General features: G+C 39.0%; 1 protein-coding gene across 15 annotated transcripts in view; it reads left to right on the plus strand.

Annotated features, from left to right (window-relative positions):
• The window catches only part of MAGI2 (membrane associated guanylate kinase, WW and PDZ domain containing 2), a 726830-nt gene that overhangs the window by 564300 nt on the left and 140488 nt on the right, over positions 1-22042 (plus strand). For 10 of the 15 annotated variants that reach the window (NM_001396254.1, XM_040685423.2, XM_040685432.2 and 7 more), the window contains 4 exons: positions 4713-4770; positions 12576-12697; positions 13325-13453; positions 14122-14304. In NM_001396254.1, coding sequence (NP_001383183.1) covers positions 4713-4770; positions 12576-12697; positions 13325-13453; positions 14122-14304 — 492 coding nt within the window. The remainder of the gene's footprint in view (positions 1-4712; positions 4771-12575; positions 12698-13324; positions 13454-14121; positions 14305-22042) is intronic. The other 5 variants (XM_015275739.4, XM_015275751.4, XM_040685609.2 and 2 more) reach the window with 1 other exon arrangement.

Below are 22042 nucleotides of genomic sequence, written 5' to 3' on the forward strand. Positions count from 1 at the left end.
TATGAGGAGTGGCTGAGGGAGCTGGGATTGTTTAGTCCGGAGAAGAGGAGGCTCAGGGGAGACCTCACTGCACTCTACAACTTTCTGAAGGGAGGATGTGATGAGGATGGGTTGGGCTTCTTCTCCCAGGCAACAAACAGGGCCCGAGGAAATGGCCACAATTTGTACCAGAGGAGGCTTAGATTAGACATAAGGAAAAACTTTTTCTCTCAGAGAGAGGTCAGGCACTGGAATGGCCTGCCCAGGGTGGTGCTGGAGTTGCCATCCCTGGTAGTGCTCAAGAGGCATCTGGACAAGGAGCTATGAGATATTGTTTAGTGGCTTGTGGTAGCAAGGGTAATGGGAGGACGGTTGGACTAGATGATCTTGTAGGTCCTTTCCAACCTTGTCATTCTATGGTTCTATGATTCTAATGTGTCCTACCAGAATTCACATCACAATGTGGATATTAGGTTAAATACCGACTTTCAGTGAGCAATTTATCCTCTGTTTTCTTATGGTGGCCTATTAGAGAAGTATTCAGGAGCAGCAACGCAATTTATAGAATCACCCCCAAGATCATCTAGTCCAACTGTCCACTTACCGCTGATATTTCCTCACTAAACCATGTCCCTTAGTACATCTAAACATTTCGTGAATACTTCCAGGGATGGTGACTCCACCACCTCCCTTGGCAGCCTGTTCCAGTGCTTCACCACTCTTTCTGTGAAGAAATGTTTCCTAATGTCCAACCTGAATCTCCCCTGTCACAACTTGAGACCATTCCCTCTTGTCCTATCACTGTTATGCGGGAGCAATGGCTGACCCCCCCATCTCCACAACCTCCCTTCAGACACTTGTAGAGAGCCATAACATCTCTGAGCCTTCTCTTCTCCAGACTAAACAATCCCAGTTCCCTCAGCTATTCCTCATAAGACTTATTTTCTATATCTATTTTGCATATCAGCTTGGCAGTGTAGACAGGTGCTAATGGGAGCATTCAAACCAGAGATCTCCATCCCCCTACTGTGGCACAGCACAGCACAGCACACCCTGAGCAGCACCTGCTCCCTGCTAAGCACTGTGTTGTACTGGAGGGTATGGCAGGCTGCATGTTCTGTGTAAGCCAAGAGATAAGGACCACTGGTTTAGACTCGCAGATAAATGTTTGCAAAGACTTTATCTCTTAAGGAAACTGGATGAGTGTGCAACTGCAGTGGGCCGTGGAATGGCACTGTATTTTTTAACTTTTAACCCAAATCATTTGTTGCTTTCTGTAGGAGGTAACTTACTTGAAAAGGCAAAAAATGAATTTGAAATTAGGAGAAAGAACAGAGAAGAAAGGAAGAGAGAGGAAAAAGAAATAAAACAAGCACAGGCTGTTGAATGGAAAGGTGTGGTATTTTTCTGAAAAATATCATATTCAGGTTACGGGGCTCCTCACTTCTGCATGGGTGCTAACAAGGCAGGGCAGATGACCCAAACTGTTCCACATCCTTTTCGACAACATTTACAACAACGGCGTTTTTTTCTCTCTCTCAAACTACACTCACTTTTTACTAAATAAATATTTTGATTACAACTGATTCCAGAAATATGCTCTCATCTTTCTTTCCAGCCTGCCTGCAGGGTAGTGACACAATGCTGGCTGTTGTTCTGAAACCTTGAAAGGTTTTTATGATTCTGTAATGTAGTTAGTAATACATTAACTTTAGGAAAATTAATCTCTGGGTTTGTTAGTTTGTTTTTTTTCATCTTGGCACATTGAGATCTAAAATGTATTCCTTCCTCTATCCACAGAGAAGATTAAGTGGCACCATCAAAAATCATTCTGAAACACAACAGCCTTCAGAAGGCAGAGTAAGAGCATCTGGACCATTAACATAAGCAGGCTGTGATGAAAAGGCACTGCCACTGATTATTAAAATGACCTGCTTGAATTTACATTAGTCTTTCCTTTATTTTTTTCCTTCTTATTTTCCTTCCTTCTTTCTGTCTTTCTTTGAAGATACAAGGGCCTTTGTTAACACTGGGCATCTAACTTTCAGAAGTACAGCTCCTTCTGCATTTAAAAGCCTACCCAGATGCATACTGAGCAAAGTATCTGAGTGTCAGCTCTGCCTTTTTGATCTTTTTTTGGATCACTGCTGCAGCACCAGCTAGATGCTGCTTCTCTTGTGAGGGATATGAAATACAAAAATTTGGAGCATATATACATTCTATACAGATTATCCAGCATCTTTCCATCCACTTGTAGTATCAGCATTGCCAAATGCTGTACAACCTTTTACTGATTTGTAAATAGTCATTTTACAAATGCTCATGAAGAGGGCCTCAAATGGATGATATAAGGGGATATGCGGGAATATAATATCAAATACAAAATAAAGCATAGATTAAGTTTTTTCCTCTCTTTACAGAGAAATTCTACTGGAATCAGTAAAATTGAAAGACTTGAATGACAGAAGTGTTAAGCCCATGAAAATGAAGACTTCATATATAACAGTAACCATGAAACTGTTGGCTGCAGGAATAATAGGTGAATGCTTTGTGCTAGAGCTATCAAATGAATATCAGAGAGATCTGTAATCTGTTGCTACCTCCTAGTTCAAATCATGATGGCCAACAGTAATCTCCTTCACAAGTGTTTTATAACCATTCTCTTTTATTAATGTTTACTGATCACTCTCATCCTTAATGATCATCATTGGGCACAGTGAACTGAAAAAAGAGAAACTGCAATGCCCTCACCCTCAATTTGGCAAACACTTCGCTTCCTATTTGATGAGTCAATAAAGTATTCCTGCCCTGTAATCTTTCATTTCAACAGTGAAAAATGGAATAGATGCCACTATTTAATGTCATGAAAAATGATCACAGCGCTCCTGAAAGCAAATGTAGCAGAAGATTCTTTCAACAGAAGCCCTGTAGTAAACTACACTCCGCTAACCCTATCTGCCATACTTCAGGAAGGGGTTTGGGCTTTGTGTTCTAGCTATTTATTTTTACTGGTCAACACAGAATTTTAATGAAATAGAGCTCTCTACAGGCTGCATCTCCAGTGGAAAAATAAAATTAGAGCATAGCCTTATGTGGAGTTAATATCTGTCATATACACCAAGGTATTCTTTTATTTCCTTTCTTCTGAACCCATGAGTGTTTTATGATGTTAGATAATCAGTGGTTCAACCCATGCATTTAAAAGTGGGTTCTCCACAATATCTCCAATTCATTAAATTTTTACAGACTTTTACACTAGAAAATGGGATTTGCCATTTCCATTCTCAACAGGTCTTTCAGTCCATACTCTGTTATGATGTTATGCATCATTACTTTAGGGAAAAATAGACCAATATGTTAACAGTAAATCCTCACATAATTTCAGATTTTCATAAATATGTAAAATAAAACATATCCTCTGATCCTGTTTACTTTGAAGTATATATTTACAAAAATATAATACCTACTTTTAAATTTCCATAGAACAACAAAGTTTTTTCCTTTTCTTTTTTCTTTTTTTTTTTTTTTTTTGGTTGCATAGCTGAAAAAAGCTGCATGTACTAACTCACGTTAGAAAAGGGATGTATGCACACACTTCTATGTGTGTGTGTCAGTGTGCATGTTTGTGTATTTCTGAGTATGCATGGAATTTGTCAGTGCCTACTGCACTTTTCTCTAAGGGAATTTTAGGCGGATAGATACGAAAGCAACATGAAGTTAATTAGATGAAGATAACTGTGCAAGATTACATTACAATAAAATGTGCCTGTAGTATTTAAACTAATATTATATTCTACGTCATAGGATTAAGTGAAATAACTTTTTTTTTCACAGAAAATTATCAAGAGGACTGCACTAGGAATTAGATTTACCATTGGGCAGTTCTATCAGCTGCTTTATTTTTGAATGTTTGTGAATTGCATCCCAAGATCTGTCCCATCCGGATCCAACATCTGCCTGGCTTCTCTGCCCACTGGGTCCAGGATACTGGCCCTGCTATCTAAGCATTTTCAATACCTTTACATTAATGTATTTAATAATTTAATTGTTAATACCTGAATGAGGTGTCTTCTCTATTTCAAGTGTTAAGGCTGACAAATGTTAAAATACCTTATTTTGGTTTGCGCTCCCGTGTACTTCTATGTAGCACAATGTCTCTGATATATAACTAGGCTTTTCAGTAGCATGACTTTGAAGACTATGGAATTGCCATTATAGTAAAACAAATAGAACAAACCATTCAGGAGCATTTAGACATTCTTATACATAAGTGACAGGAGTCAAACTCTTTTTCTTTCTTCTAGACCAACCTATCTAGGATTCATAGCAAAGAAAAAAAGAGCGTTCAAAAAGCAAAGTGCTTGTGTGTGTCTATATGAGTGTTTGTGTGTCTACTTGGAAGAAAAAAAAAATCCCTCACTTCCTCTTGCAGTGATGTCATACAAGATATGCTACTGTTGTTGGCTAGCACAGCTGTTGGAACAGTAAAGTAGTTCAACTAAAATGTGTTTTTCTCAAGACTGAGATCTTTGTTTGCATGCCAGTTTTCTAGTTACTGCTACTTGTGGTCACCCTGATGTGTGTTCAGTGTTTGGCATTTGCTTTGGTGACTTTATCTGACCTCACTATCCAGTTATTTCCCTCAACATCCAGCAAAGATCTGCAATTTCACTATCAGAAATCGTAGCATTCTGTATTTCATTTACTGAGAGAGATAAATCTTTGTTTTTCAGAGCTTCCATATGGCTGGGAGAAAATTGATGATCCCATTTATGGCACTTATTATGTTGAGTAAGTTCCCAAGTTCAATATTAAGTTGCTGTTAATATGTCATAATGTAATACTAGTATCCTCTGCAGTGCTTAGCTGGCAAGACATGGGTGCAATTACTGAATTTGGATACAAATGGGTACAAACACTGAATGTTAAACTGAAGGTATACCAGGAATTCTCAGTCATCAATACAGTTAATGTGACCAAATATATTCAGTGTGTCTCAAATCAATGACTCAGTCATTCAGTCATTCTGTTTCTCGAGGGTCTGATTTCATGGTAACATTCCAGTTGGAATTTGTAAAATAATGTATTAATTAAATAAATGTTGTACTTTCTCTGTAAGATTTGGACATCCAGGGAGGTGCAGATCTTATTAGTCAATGAATAAAGCAAAGCATAGCCAGTTTAGCTCAGTTAAGACTGCTTTTTTTTTCACAAATTGGATCTTCACACTCTACATATAAAATTTTAGGTATGTTATGTTTTATTTCACAACTCAGTCCTTGCATTCATTTTTCATATTTTATTTTAGTTGTGGAACATGAAACTCCTGTGTGCAAAGGGGAATAGAAAGCATTTCTTTGAAGTAATAGAGAAAGCCTATTCCAGGTAGTTACTACATAAAATAGATAAATCAGAGAGATTATTTTCTTTGCTATTTAGCTTAACAGAGTCAATCAGATTTATGTAAGGTGAATGTAGATTCAACTTGTGATACCTGCTCAGAGTGGTCAGTTCTTAGTCTCTTCTCTCCTCTCTCTGTCTACTCAAAGTACATAGGTCACTACAAAAGTAATGCCATCTATTTATTCCTGTGGAAACTACGACAGATACAGAGAGCACAAGAATGCTATTTGATAGAGCAAATTCTCAGCTACAAAACACGCTTTTTCAATGTAGTCATCACCATTAGCCCTTCATTTTCACCAGCGATGAACAAGAGCCAGCATGCCGCAGTCATGAAAATCTGCATGGCCATCTGGAATGTGGCTTGTCTTTCACATCCCTTTTGCCAGTGCTGAAATGCACCACCCACCCCTCACTGTGCTCACATCCACTGGTTGGTCTCCATAAACGTTCAGTAAATGTCACTGAACATCAGTGGGTGCCATTTCTCCCACATGGAGGAATTCAGCTCCACACCTTTGCTTCATTCGCACTTCCATGTCAGACACCATTCTGTCAGACTGCCTCTCTGCTGCTGTCTGTCTTGCAGCAACAAAATGTAACAGAATATTGGCAGGAAGGTTCAAACTGTACTGACATACCACCAACACCCATCTATCCACCAAAATAATAAAATAGGAGGCATTATTTTTGGAGCAGACCTTGTGTATAGAGGAGGATGGAGAAAACCACTTCTTATCTCTGTGCAGGTAGCATTTTTACAGACTATTTGTGTTGAGAAAAGTCTATTCTTTACTTTTTTTTTTTATTTTATTGAAGAAGAGAGTCTTCACAGAGGATAGTACCTGACCTAAAGTTTCAGTTTCAGATCCTGGCACAAAGCAGTAAATTTATTCTAGTCATTTCAGACAGAATAGAAAACATTCATTTGCATGTCACATCATTCCCTTGGTCTCTTGAATCCATACCAATGCTTTGGTAACAGGATCGCTCTGGACATATGCTAGGACTGCAGATTTTCCAGACCATAGAATATGCAGCTGTTAACATGCACAGGGTAGAGCTGAATAGAGAGATCACTGAAAGATCTGGTTTCAGAAGGGTTAGAAGATGTGTCTGAGAGGTTCACCTTTCTTCATTGCTATAACAGCAGCTTCGCTAGCCCCCACACAAAGCAAACAAACAAACAGAAACTGTGTCTGACCACTGCCACACTGAGTCCTTCTGTCCCATTCTCCAAATGCAGTAGCATCTGCTTTGCTGCTTTTTGCCCCCGGCTGAATCCTTGCCCTCAGGTCCAAGAACAGCAGCCCCATCTCCTTTGCTGCTTGCCCAAGCCAGCTTAGTCATTATTCTTCTCTACCTAAAGGTAAGTCCTTAAGTAATGCCATTAAATTGTGCCTGAGATCTTTTATAAACCCCATAGAAGTTAGTGGTTGGTGTTTATAGAATCACAGAACTATAGAATCACCAAGGTTGGAAAAGACCCACAGGATCACCCAGTCCAACTATCCACTCATCACCAATACTTCTTACTAAACCATATCCCTCAACACAACGTCCAAACGTTCCTTGAACCCTTGACGTTCCAGGGTCAGTGACTCCACCACCTCCATGGGCAGCTCATTCCAGTGCCTGACCACTCTTTCAGAGAAGTACTATTTCCTAACGTCCAGCCTGAACCTTCCCTGGTGCAGCTTGAAGCCATTCCCTCTAGTCCTATCACTCGTTACAGGAGAGAAGAGGCTGACCCCCAGCTCACTACAACCTCCCTTCGGGTAGTTATAGAGAGCAATGTATCTTTGTACTTAACCCTCCCCCCCGAAGATTTCTGCAAATACAGTTATAAGCTTCTGGGTGTATTCCACCTTGGTGGTTTTTACTGTATTTTGGTGAGTAAAAGGTGTTGTGCAACTTATTAATGTCTTCCTGAGTCCCCCTTTGCTGTTAGTACAGCCCAAGGCATTGTGGCACTGGTGAGGCTCACACTTCCCCTGTGTAAGGAGCAAGTATTCATCCCCATTTCGTGTCCATCCACAGGTGAACAGAGACAAGGTACTCAACCCAGATGTTATCATGCAATTACATATTTCAAGGCCGTTACTGCCAGGTTTCTTCATCCTACTGCAGATAAGATTTGTGAAAAGATATATAAAACCTACTGTAGGCTCAGAGGATTTAAGAAGTGGAATAAATGTTCACAGGATGACATTAAACCTGCAGCCATGCTAAGTTCATAAGGAGTTTTATAGTCAGTAAAACACAGTTGTACTTTAATTTGCTGTCTGCGCTCAATAAGTTTGAAACAAAAATTGCTTCCCATTTTTCATTCAAAAAAGTAAAAGTTACACCTTTTTTATTACCAGAATTCAATGGATTAGTTCATTTCTAACTAGATACAATCAGTTAACATTAAACTGTCTTAATTATATCATGAGTGGGGTAAATCACAGAAAGCTGTGTTACGAACTTTCTCACATTCAAGTCCAGTTGAAGTTTATATGCAGGCCTTTAAAACTGTCAGTGATGTAAAGGCTCATATTCCACTCACTGACACATCTGTGTCATCACATGGGAAGACTGTAAGGAACGACAATGGAGCAGAGAGATTTGGGTTCAATTTATGTGAGTCAGCCATGCTCAGTTCCAAAACCCTGATACCAAGAGATAATCTGAAAAGCAAGCAAGCAAACAAAAATAAACGAAGAAAATAAAAAGGCCCTGCTGGCAAAGTTAACTAAGATTTATCACACTGTATTTGCAAATTCTGTTAAAAAATCAGGTCCCCAGTATAACCGTCACATAAATCATGCATGAATGTAAGTTCAAGACATTATTAAAATCTTAATTTGGCTTGTTATGAAGATCCGGGCTTCATTTGTAAGGTGTAGACATTTCACATGAATGAGAAGTGTTTGGTATACCTGGGTTAACTTTCATGCAATTCCCTCTTAATTTATAAACTCAGAGCTAGCAGCACTTATCTGCACAAGGCTATGGGGAGGATGTGGTTGTGAAGGTGCACTGGCTCTTTCAGCATTCTAATTGACAAAAGATTATTTCCCCCTTTAAGGATGATTAACCACAACACAGAGTTCAATTTCCTGACACGGCCTCTGTAATAGAACAGCTAAATTGGCCATACAGGTATTTATTCTGGAAAAAAGTATCACCTTAATTTACAATTTCTGACAATGTTCTGTTATTATTCAAGAAGAAAACCTTTACAGAGGCTTTTTTGTTGTCATAAAATATTAGTGACTGAAAAATGTGAATGTAAAGAGGACTCAGTAACAAATTATCCATCAGAATGCCTGTCTTGTAGGCATCCTGACCCTCAGAACTGCTTTGGTGGGTTTTAAACACAAACTACTAATAAACAACCATCCATTAAAGTAGCTAAGGAGCAGAATAGGCTAAAATCCTTCTGCTGATGCACATACTTCCAGGATACCTGGTGTTGACCATACTCCTTGTGACACAAAATTCACTATTTCAACTTTGCAGCTAAAAGCAGCCCAAACCCAAATCCTACAGTTTGCATACTGTGGGCTAACAGTAGCACTGACTGCACGCTCTTCTGTGCAGGGAGATGATCAGGGTTCCTGGAGCCAGAAAGTGAGAAAATGCATAATGATTCTTCTCTGGAATTTTTTTATCTGGAATTTTATCTCTGGAATTGGATTTTTATCTTTGGCTGAGGCTTTTACATTTAATATTCATAGTATAAAATAAAGAAAAGCTGAATCAGGACCCAAAATAAAATTGTGAGAGGGGAAAGAGGGAGAAAATAAAACTGTTTACACAATTTGATTCAGTCTTATCCCACAGGTGTGCATTAGATGTATTTCTCTAGGCGGGCAGTCCCCTGTCTTCCTTCTGAATCCCAGTTAGGAGAATAGCAGAGATGATGGGATTTTTAGGTAGGAAGAGTACTAGATAAAATTTTCAAGTCAAGAGAGAAATGCTCACTGAATCAGGTGCTGAGGGCAATGAGCAATACAGCTAAACACCAAAGCACTTATTTGTAACCATCTCTAAAACTCACATTTAGATTGTCTTATTAAGGCCTAGTTCAGTAATACCTATTTTGTATGCAGTTGAAGTACCTAGATGAAAGGCTAGAATGTCCTTCCTTTCAAGGAAAGTACTTAGCTTAATAACTTCATTCTCAGCTAAACTCATCAGTAGCAATTTTTCTGATTTAGCCATGGAGCTGTAGAGCACTTAAAATTGCACAATAGGGAGGTGCTTCTTGTCTCATCAGTCTAGGAGCACAGATCCAGTGTAACTGATAAAAAGGACTGATTTTCTTTCTTTTTTTTTTTTTTTTTTTTTTTTTGCTGTTATTGGACCCAATATGTAATGCAGCTGTATGAATTTGATGGAGTTTTTACATTGTGTTTTTGAAATGGCACTCTACTATAAAACAGTCAAAATAGGGAAATAAATTGGAGTTAAGAATTACTGAGATTGCATCAACACCCTGAGGTGCCTCAAGTATCTCTGCTAGTCTTCCTGTCTGATATGTTAGAACAAAAAGGTCATTTTCAAGATAGCTATTACAGAAAACATTTCTGTCTAAATATACTAAACCACAACTCCAGCTCCTACTAGAAACTGCTGAGAGGCAGCTGATAAGAAATTCTAGCTGTCATGGCAGTATCACAGGAGCTGATTTTCCACCAGCCGTGGACACATCCTGTATTAGGTAAAATCCCTCTTTTTTAATCACAAGACCAAGTGCAAGTTTTGACTGGGGGCACTGGACTGTGACCTGCTGTTACAGAAAAGCTGTAAGCATATTCCAAGGTCCTACATAAAGGCTGTTGTATAATGTGATTTGGAATATCCATTACCTCTGCATTGTATGAGACAAAAGTTACCCGAACCCCATGGTCTTCTGGAACCCCCATTCTGGAAGGGCAGCTGAGGACTGAGATAGGATATTTTAGAGCCTCTAAAGTAGCGTTGATCCCTTTGTTTGGGCAACTAACTCAACATCCTGTGTAGAAAACCTGTTTTCAATTTTATCAAATGCCATCATAAAACAAGCTAGACTTTTATCCCATATCTGCTATTGGAAGCTGTTCCATAATTTCACACTTCTGCTTGAAAGAAGCCTAAAGATTTCATGACTGAAATCCCAACATTTTTAATATATACTGCTATTTACTTCCAAATATATTCATAAAATGCAACTCTATATCAGCATTCATTCTACTTGAATAAAAAAGCAGAACTCCTTTGGTGTTCTGTCATAGAATACTCTCTCTTTCACTGGTCTTCCTGTAAAATCTTTTGTTGTGGATTCATTTTATTTGATCCTGGCAGATCAGAACTTTATCTAGTATTTCACATGATGTTTCACAACTTCCTTTTGCAATGGCAAAAATAGTATTTCCTTTGTAGTACTGGGATACATCACATGATAGCTAGTAGCATGAAAACTACCATTTTCATGCTCATATTGGTATTTCACAATTATCCTATGATCATTTAATGCATGTGAGTGTTGTCTTCCTTCATTTCTAACTGATGAAGTTTCTCTCCCTTCCGTCATACATTTCTAGGTTTGCAATAGACAAAGGTGATGAAAACTGACCCTGACAATTACAGCATGGTCTAAAGCATAGGAAAGCAAAGCCTGCAATCTTAATCAGTCAGTATAAGGAAGGAAAGAAACAAAAAGAATCTTCTATTTTTGCTGTATAGATTAATATTTATAAGAAAGCTATTAATCAAAATTTTACAGTACAAGAGTGATTTAGCTGCCACTTGAATGAGAGGTAGCCATGTTAACAAAGTAGCAACTGCAAAATTTATCATATATTCTTCCTGTCATTAAATCAAGTATTTTTTTTCCATGAATGGAAATCTTTTCATTGCATTAATCTTTGCTTTCCAAGAATAATACTCTCCCTTCGGACTTAATGACTTCCCTCAACCCCTTCTTTATGTCAATTCCACTCATTTTGTTTGAAGTAGTGTTAGGATCTGAATCCTGAGGGACCTGAGTAGTGCTTAATGTTTGGGCACAAAAGGTCGTTTCAAAATAAATAGAAGGAATTCAACCTATTTTGAGATCTCAGAAGTTCTCTGGTCACCTCTCCAAGTGCTTAAAACCCATGATCAGGATTGACTTTGCAGAAAAAAATGAGTACAGAGTAGCTCAGTCAGGATAAATGACTGATGTGTTTGAGACCTTATTTTGCATTGTGTATTTACTTCCCCAGAACACTATCTGCAGCGTAAAACTTCTTTTTCACTGTAATCCTATCATGACTTTATCTTTCAGAACTGTTCAATACTTCCTCCTAAATCCCCTTGACTTCTTCAGAAAATGTGAGAAACATGTCACAAAATTGTAGGACTAATCGTTAATTGGTAAAATATATGCTTTAAGTTATATTATTAAAATCAAGGATAAGATAGAGTAAGTAGCTAAGATAGTAGTTCCAAGCAAAGTAAAGAAAATTGGTGATGTAATGACAGGTCTATTTCCTGACTTGCTACAGGAAATGTAATACATTTTTTTAAAAGGTGAAAAAAGAAAAAGTGTATAACAGTAACCTCTTCTATAGTTCATTATTTATGCATATAATTTTAATCTACCATCTGACTTAGTTTCTGAAACATCCTGTTTTTCTGTTCAGCTTAGCAGGTACATAACATAGAATTAAAAAGAAATCATCCTCAGTTACTTTCCTGTACTATGTTTCTTTTTTAAGCAGTGATCATTAAAACCCTCTGTGTGCCAGGCTTTACCTTTTCTGTAAGTAATTTTATTTACAGATAATCAATAGCAATGAAAAAATATTGGTTCGGTCCCTTTGAATCATGCACAGAACAATGTTTGTACTAAAGACATGAGAAACTGTTGTTGTAGCATGCTTCAGCAGTACTGCAATTTACCATGTAGTTCCATAGATCAAAACCATTTGCCTGTAGCAGAGTTCAGCATATTGAAATGATAAGACACTTTCTAATGCTGTTCATTATTTTATGCACATAGACTGTGCATTTCTCATCCCCACCAAAATTATGCAGAGTTTAAGGGACATGTTCAGGCCCATTGGGGTTTCATAACAGTTTCACTATCTAACCACACACACCTAAGTCACATCCTACTGTGAAAATAATAATTTTCCCCAACTGAACCCAATTTTTAATCAAAACCAAATTTTTTCCAGCCACATAAATAGAAGAACACAATTTGAAAACCCTGTGCTAGAAGCAAAAAGGAAGCTACAGCAGCATAACATGCCCAACGCAGAACTTGGAACAAAGCCTATGCAGGCCCAAGGTTTCCGAGGTACAGTACCATGTCAGCCTATCTTAGTTAAGATGAAAGATCCTGCTCTCCTGCTATGCGACAATGATTTTGTCCTAGTCTGATGGAAATAAGAGTGTTGCCAATTCTCACAATGTTACCACCTGCCTCCTAGCATTTTTCTCTCCTAAAAGTTCCAGCTCCTGGAGTTGCGGGACTCGTGAGACACCTATGAAACTCTAACCTCCAGAGTCGCAGGAAAAACAGACCAGCTGACCTTAGTGTTTCCTGAAGGCTGAGAAACAGAATGCACAATAAGAGCCCCAGAGTAATTTTCTAAATAAAATTGTAACTTCTATTCTTGGGAATGCGTGACTCTCTCTTGAGCACCTGAGATTGGCAACACTGAAATAATTAATTGTACTTTCTGTAAATTACCTTTAGTTGATGTTTGGTATGTTTCTTAGCTAGCTCATCTAGCAGGCATCAATTAAGTTAAAAGCCTCAGGCACTGTGCTGTAGGAGTTTACAGGAATACAGCCTCTCTGTAATGTGAAAATTAATGTGCTTACAATGAGCTGTGTAAGCAGCAAAGAGTACTGGTAGAGACAAATAAACTTTAACATGAGGTTCCAGCTGGAAATTGAGGCTTCTTTTCCTCTATGATAGTAGGCAGCTCCTCATCAACCCTGCCTAGGCCCAAACTCGTCCGCCTGCGCCCCATTCCGCAGCGGTCCCGCAGTGTGAATGATCTGTCCCAGTGCTGGCACAACCCCGCCAGGACACGTGGGCCGTACGGTATGTCCTGCCAGCCCCACTGCACTGCCCATTAGCAAGATGAATGGAAGCCACCACCTTTGCACATTCCTCCTACCCTCCCCCACACAGCAAAGCATGGGAGCGAGGCAGCGGGAGGCCGCAGCCACCCACACTGCACACCGGGCACGCAGCAAGAGGACGGGAAGGTGGCACCGCCATCACAGCGGTCAGACCTGGCACCAATCCCACGTGCTTGGAGAGGAAAGATCACCGAATGTTCATCACTGTCTGTAACACGTGGAATGAGAAATACAGGGGATATTTCTCTTACTGCACGTGGGAGGGAAATTGTACAGAATGTATTACTCTGTAGACAAAGCTCGATTTATAGTTTAGGGAAGAGGTTTTAAAATTGCCTCATATATCATTTTTATTGTTGTAATTATTTTAGCTACAAAATATCCACTTCAATATGAAAGAATATAACTCCCCACTTATGGCTGATCTGCCATAGATTAAAACATTTTTTCAGCTTTGTTTTAATATAAAAACTCACAAATATTTTTTTCTTGGAATGCCTGCACTCTTTATTCCCTCTGTTTTCATACGCTATCACATTCTGCCAGCTGGTATTGTTATCTGCTGTCCCTGCCATGTTTTGACTAGATCAGAACTTTTGTCTTTCTTGTTTGTGTTGACTGATGTAGAAAAACCACTCTTCACCCGTGATGCATCACAGCTGAAGGGGACTTTCCTCAGCACCACTCTTAAGAAAAGCAACATGGGTTTTGGATTTACCATCATTGGTGGGGATGAGCCAGATGAGTTTCTTCAGGTGAAGAGTGTAATTCCTGATGGGCCTGCAGCACAAGATGGGAAAATGGAAACAGGTAATTAAGATGGTTCCTCTGTTCATTTATATAAGAAGTACAATGATTTGTGATTTCCGAGATTCGCTCTCTCCATAAATGCATGCATTTTTCCCTATCAGTTGCTGTGTAGATGCCTAACAGTTCCTCTGTAAGAAAAGATAAATCCTCAGATAGAAATTCCTCTTATTTTTTCTAAAGTTGCCAAGTAGCTCATCTTTCCTATTTCACCCTATTTTAAGGGAAGAAAGATATCTCCATTCTCCTGCAGTAAAATGGACTGAGAAATACTCTCCATTCCACTACATGAAAACTGGTTACAATGTTCTTTGGTTTTTACCCTGTTTACTCAAGGGGAATTTGTGCGTGGACGGGCAGAGAGAGCACAGTCTACTAAGGGAAAAATTCTGGCTTTAGAAAAGATAGCTTTGCAAAACAATCAAAGTTGAGTCTGATCCAACCTTGTTTTCATTAGAACATGAAAATGAGTTTTCAGTGTGACATATGGAGACGTAGGCATCTGTGGACTACTAATAAAGAATCTGTGAAAAGTAAATGAAGAAAAGAAACTTCTGAAGAGATCTAAAGCTGCTATTAAGACCTGGATCACTGCTGGAAATACTTTCATATCCACAGATTGATAAAAATTGCAAACTGTCTTAAATGTCTCTAGGGTCTATGCATGGATGAAGCATTTTTGAAGGAAGATGAAGTCAGTTTCCTAGTCAGCGATTATCTCCTGCAGGGGAATACTCTGACAGAATGATAGAATAAACTGGAATGGACCCCCAGCCACCAACCTCCTGCTCAAAGTAGGGCTAACTTTGTGGTTGGATAAGGTTTCATCCACAGGAGCATAGAGAATGTTGAAGGATAGAGATTCCGCAGCCTCTGCTGGCTCCTGTCCTGCAACTGTTCTCATGGTGAAGATTTTTCTCCATTTTATTTGATGTGGATTTCCACTGCTACAGCTGTTTACTGGAGACTGTCATCCTGCATCCACACAGCCCTGTCACTGTGCACAGCCTCTCTCAAGCGGTCCTTGTTCCTCACATACTTGTTAGACTATGCATGGACATCAGGGCCCGTACATAATTTTCCATCCATTTCTCACTAACATGTTATAAAAGAAATAGTAGTTTGGGATTCATGTTATCTTTGCAGAAAACCCAGTTCGTGGTGGCCAGAGTCACTGTGAAGATGCAGAAAACTTTCTAGCCTGAGACAGATCACTGTGGATGGAGCAGAGAAGCAGAGCATGTTCCTTATATTCTGTTACAGTACAGGGAACAAACATGTAAACACACATAAGCACAAATAATGTAGGTGGAGTAGTACCACGTGATTCTTCTGGAAATTTCATCTTTGTTCTGGTACTGCAAAGCAATAATTCAGGCTATCATAGTTTATTGGAATAAATCCCCCTAAACTTTTTTTCTGTAGGAATCTGCAGGACTTTGCAAGTAGGAAGTGTGAAGGTTGTGAAAAGTATTATTTTTAAAACACTATAATTTGCCCAAAGTCTTGTATTACTGTTGGCATGATGTTTCTGATGCCATATTAATGAATTAACAAGTAATTTATATTTTACAAATTAAAAAAAAATGTAGGAAAGAAGCAGAACATAGATTGGTTTTTGCTGGTTTTATTTAAAAAAAAAAAGTCTACTGGCTTTTTAATTCTCAATTCTTCTTACTGTTCTAACTTCAAAATGCAATTTGGTTGCCAAAGGCAAAATTGAAGTAGCAGATAAGTTTAGTAACACGATCTTCATATCTCCTAACATTTTATTATTACCTTATATGCTATGTGAGAGATTTTCCCTGCTATTCGTAGTTTAGCATTCGCAGATGCAGCACCCAAATACCTGCAAGTGTGTGTGGTGTGGGGACTGGTTGTGGGGAACTTGTTCATATGGAGTACTGTACTCTGGAAAAGAGAGTGCCCTTACATCTTATTTAAATTTTGATGTTGAAAATCAATATAGATGTCCTTGATGTTCATTACTGTAGCCAAAGACTAATGGAAGAAGAAATGAGCTTTGAAATGCATAGAAATAAAATAGACATTTTTTTTTCCTGAGGTAATTAATTCCTCTTAAGAATCCATGATAGAAATATACATTCAAATATTCTCTATAATGATGTGAGCCTGGTATGTGCAAAGTTAAATCTCTGAATAAATTCTGTACGCAGATGTCTTCATTTTGTGAAGACTGACAGAGTTCTGTTGTAAAGTAATTAGAGAATCTCAGGCTAACGATTGTGGCATGTAGCATGGTTTCTGTGAATATTTGCAGTGATTCCTGAATATGATAATGGAAAACTGGGAAAACTTATTTAAGGTCAGAATATTCTTAAAAGTACTGTTCAACCAAGGGATCGCATACCCAGTACTTTTCAAACTTTTTTAACCATGATTCTCTACCTATTCAAACATTGTGCAATCTAATCAGCTGGAGATATGACTGTCCAAGTCCCATTAACAGGGTTTGTTGATAAAGCTCTTAAAATCCTATGTTTCAAAACTACTTGAGATTACAGATCTTTTGTTTTGTTAGGTAGACATCATTACATGATGAACAGAGATTTTAAATAGATTTTAAACAGAGCTTTTTAAAATAGATTTTATTTATTCTTTTGACACGAGCGGTGTGTTGTGCAATTCATGTGCACTCCAGCTACAATCACAGTCACAGGAGGCTTTAATAAGCTATCAAAATATCATATTGTATCAGCAGGGTACCGTAGTAAAAACCTTGAGGACAATGGCACTACAATCTGTGAAGCAACATGGATGTGAGAGATAACCACAGGTGCTGGTGTACCCATCTGTGGTGTAACTCTGGACTGTTTCCCTTGCAAGGCTGATGCTCTTTTATTTTTATTTTTATTTTTTTTGGGGGGGGGGCAACTGGTAAACAAAAGGCTAATGTTTCAAACAGGCATCAGACATGAGAAAACAGTAAGGAAAGACACATCTCCTGCACCTTACCAGATCCTGGCTGTATGCTTGAAGACACCACATGTACTTACTCTAATTGTTAAAGCAACAAACTCATAGAAAACTAATATTGTAAATTTTGTAATTATTTTTCTTCTCCACCCAAAAGCTAGTTTAGTGTTCAGATACAAGTACAGATACAAGAAGAGAAGGTTGAAGCTATGTAAGATTCATTGTGACACTTTTAACCTGATGGCAACACAGTGATTTTAGCAGCAAAACAAAACAATTTTGTATTTCATCACTTGGAACACGGAAGCTGCTGCCTGACAGACTTTTCATCACTGCATTCCTATGAAACAATTAATGCAGCAAGGAGAAGTGAGTGCACTGACATACAACATTGCTCAGAGCACAGTGCTGGGCATTAAGCAGTATTGCTGTAATTGCTGCAGACCCACAGCAAACCTCACAAGCAAACTCAGAGGAGCCACATCTCAGTGGATGCATCAGAAACAGACAAAATTACATTCTAGATCCTATTTGCCAGATGTTTTGGAGTTCCTGAGGGTTGATATGCACTTGTGTAAATCTGGCATCTGTGATCTAATGGCTCTTGGAAAGGCATTTGCAGTATTACTAGGACAAGTTTTAGCATTTGGAGTTCAATCAAGCTGCTGGATATGAACATTACACCCCACAGCAGCTCCATCTACCTCAAGACAGCCTAGGAGGAGCTGATACCACATGCTTTCCTGCGAGGTTCCCTTGCTTTATCTTGGCTGAAGCCTCATGCTGCCAGTAGAAAACTGTCTACATTTAAGGGGCTGCTGACTCCCATTAAAATGCTGAGTGAAAGTCACTGGCAAAAGACTGCATGAACATGTAAGGATTTTTGTACAGTGAATGATTTTGAATGACTGCCATTCTAAGGCAGACAAAGAGTTAGGCCTGGGGCTGACTTAGATCAGAGTTTAAGCTGCCAAAGTTGAAACCCTCCTCCAATTCTCAAGGTGATTCAATGGACTAGATAAACTGAAACACACATAAACAGGCACAGGAAATATTTTCACTAAGCATATTTTCGTGAGCTTCAGTTCCTTTGGTAAAAATTTCAAGAAACAACAATAGTTCACAAGTAATTAACTGGGTTTGTTGATGACCCTTTTGACTGATTGATAGCCATGGTCACTGCAGGATGAACTTCCCAGAAATGTATCCACATCTGTGATGAAGTCTTATAGCTCAAGAATTTGAATCAAGAATGGGAAATATTATCTCTCATTTCATCAGCCAAAGCATACACTTGGCCAGCTGCAAGATGCTAAATTATCTGTAAACAATGCAGACTTCAGCTTTTTTTAAATACTGTTCTCTCAGAAATTGTAGCTTTACTATATTTGTTAATCTATTCTAGAAATGATTAAAAAACCCCATACATTTAAGATAAGATTCAGCTAATATAAATGTCTACATGATAGGTGTCTACACCTACTGGTTAACACTAACCAGCAGGTTAAGTAGTGTTAACCAGTAGGTGTAGACCCTTGTGTAGATTTCTATGTTAGCTACTCATCAGTGGAGAAAAATATCCACATTTTGTATAACCATTTTTAGATGACTGTAGACAGATGAAGTCTAGAATTAGGTGAGATCTGTCTCACATATACCACTCCGAATTTCTGCTGCACTCGTGAGATATCCAAAGAGAATAAGCTCACTGTTAGAAATACTTGAAGGAAAGATCCACAGCCTCACTGATATCCATGGGCCTATCATCAAGTTCTGTATCAATCTCCTATAGATAAAGAATTCTTCAAGAAGCTGAGGTTACTCTAAATGCAAGCAAATTAGAAAGACTGTGCATACTTGTTGATCTACAAACTCATTAGTGTTGTTATTCACTTGAATAAGCAAACATGAATTGATAACGGGGAAGCTGACCCTAATCTTAGAGAATAATTATCTAGTCATCATTCATGCATCTTTCTGCATGGTAACACTAATAGTTCACAACCTCTATAAAAATTACAGTACTCAAGAGAGAAGGAATTGAGTATGCCTGCAAAAAGCTCAAATTTATCATTGGTTTGTTCTGTGTTTGTCCATTGTCAACTCAGATGAACAAGCCATTATCTCATCCAGTATCAGATCAGGTGAGATTCAGACTGTCTTACAGCAAAGAGGAAATGTGGAACTATATATATATGAGAAATGCCTTTGGTGAAAAGAAATAAATCTAAATTTAAAAAATGCATATTTTGGCAGTCAACTAAGAAAGTGAATACCGTAAGTGAATATCATACAGGACTTACTGTATCATGACCACATGCTACAGTACCTATCTGCTTTTTCAAACAGATCAAGACCCTCTCAGATGCTGTCAGTCAAGATCCAAGTGACACTGACAGTGTTCTCCTTTACAGTGTTTCCTCCTCTGGTACCTAGCTGGTTTCTGTGGTTGTCCTATCAACAAGTTCACGAGCAAGGAGCTCAGTGAAGAACTGTTTGCACACATATGTAGGACTTCATTTCCAGCAATACCAGAAGTTGGTTGAAATATAGTTAGCCCAGTTCCCTCTTACACCACCTCACTCAACAGCAACAGAAAGATTGGTGTCACAAATTAAGGCATTGTTTTTTGAACACTAGAGACTGCGTTGCTGCCTGTAGTTCTGAGAAAGGAGTATCATCATTGTTCCTATGAATTTCCAGGCTAAAACACTGTTTTGAGATATACTAATGCCTCACCAAGTGTCTGGCTTGCAGATGCAATCTTATGTCATGCAGCAAGTGTATAACAGTAGAGCACTGTATACAAATCATCTTGAGTTATGAGACTCCCCTGATTCAGCCTGAAGAAGAGGAGGATCAGGGGAGACCTTTTCAATGTCCATGAATACCTGAAAGGAGACTGCAGCAAAGATGGAGCCACACTCTTCTCAGGGATGCCCAGTAGCAAGGCAAGAGGCCACAGGCACAAACTGAGACACAGGAGGTACCGTCTGAACAACATGAATCATTTCTGTGTTGCATAGGTGCCAAATCTCCTGGAGCCTTGGGTACCCTGCTTTGGGTCTCCCTGCAATGGGAGGGTTGAGCCATAGGTACACAGAGATCACTGCCAACCTGTCAGTCTCTGATTCTAGAATTCTGTGATATTTCTCCCCAGAATAGCTTGCAAGTGTCATGTGACTAACACCAAAACAGTTCAAGATGTATGAGAGCTGCTCCAAAATTAATGCCTCCTATTTCATTATGTTGGTCCACTAAGTCAGAGTGATATGGTAAAAGAGGTTGAACCTTTTCACCAATATTACATTACATTTTGTTGCTATGAGACAGACAGCAGTGGAGGGGTAGTCTGACAAAATTGTGTCTGAGAAGGAAGTATGTACAAAGCAAAGGTGTGGAATTGACTGCCTCCATATGGAAAAAGATGACAGCCATTAACAATCATTGGTGCTTGCTGAAAGTTTATTCACCAGCCAGTGAATGTGAGCACAGTGAGGTTGTGGGTGCTGTGTTTCAGCAGTGGTGACAGTGACACTGCAGATTTTTACAAGCATGGCATGCAGGCTCTTGTTCATTGATAGCAAAAATGCATAGATAATGGTAGCTGCTGTGCTGAAAAATAGTGTTTTATAGCTGAAAATTTATTCTATCAAATAGCATGATTACGCTCTTTGTATTTGTTGTAGTTTTCATGGAAATAAATAGGAGGCATTACTTACAGAGCAACCTATGTACATAGGTAAAAATAATTCTGACTTTTGAGGTAAAATAGCGTAGTGCTGCTAATCCTTAAAATTTTAGCCCTAATTTCATAGGAAAAGAAAGGGGAGAGGAGGGGAGGGAAGGGGAGGGGAGGGGAGGGGAGGGGAGGGGAGGGGAGGGGAGGGGAGGGGAGGGGAGGGGAGGGAAGGGAAGGGAAGGGAAGGGAAGGGAAGGGAAGGGAAGGGAAGGGAAGGGAAGGGAAGGGAAGGGAAGGGAAGGGAAGGGAAGGGAAGGGAAGGGAAGGGAAGGGAAGGGAAGGGAAGGGAAGGGAAGGGAAGGGAAGGGAAGGGAAGGGAAGGGAAGGGAAGGGAAGGGAAGGGAAGGGAAGGGAAGGGAAGGGAAGGGAAGGGAAGGGAAGGGAAGGGAAGGGAAGGGAAGGGAAGGGAAGGGAAGGGAAGGGAAGGGAAGGGAAGGGAAGGGAAGGGAAGGGAAGGGAAGGGAAGGGAAGGGAAGGGAAGGGAAGGGAAAGGAAAGGAAGGGAAAGGAAGGGAAAGGAAGGGAAAGGAAGGGAAAGGAAGGGAAAGGAAGGGAAAGGAAGGGAAGGGAGCAAAAAAGTTACTGTGAATATTAGCTAAATTTTAGAATGTAAATGTATTCCTCTGCTTGCAGAAAAAAAAAAAAAAGCAAAAGTAAGGAAGTATGATCCAATTATACTTAAGAGATTTCAGTCAGAAAACAGATGATGAAAATGTCACAAACTTTCTACTTGATTTTATGTATTGAGTCTGTCACTTCAGCTGGGGGAAGTGATATGACTTGCATTTTTGAATTCTAGACGGTGACAGTAAAAATAATACTTGCATTTAAGAGTATTAATAGCAATAGGGAATGATGCAGCAGAAAGATTTTCTTTTTTTGCAACCCTCCCATATTTTAAAGTAAACAATTAATTGAACTCCATATGTAAATAGAGAGCACTTAGGTTACTGGAAATTCTAAATGATTGTTTTCTAACATTTTTTCATGATATTTTTTTGTTTCTATTGCTTTCATAAACTTTCTACAGTGGTCACTGTAATATTGTAAATTTCTATTTAAA

This window comes from Gallus gallus, chromosome 1 (assembly GCF_016699485.2).
Source record: "Gallus gallus isolate bGalGal1 chromosome 1, bGalGal1.mat.broiler.GRCg7b, whole genome shotgun sequence".
In the NCBI taxonomy this organism is placed as follows: Eukaryota; Metazoa; Chordata; class Aves; order Galliformes; family Phasianidae; genus Gallus; species Gallus gallus.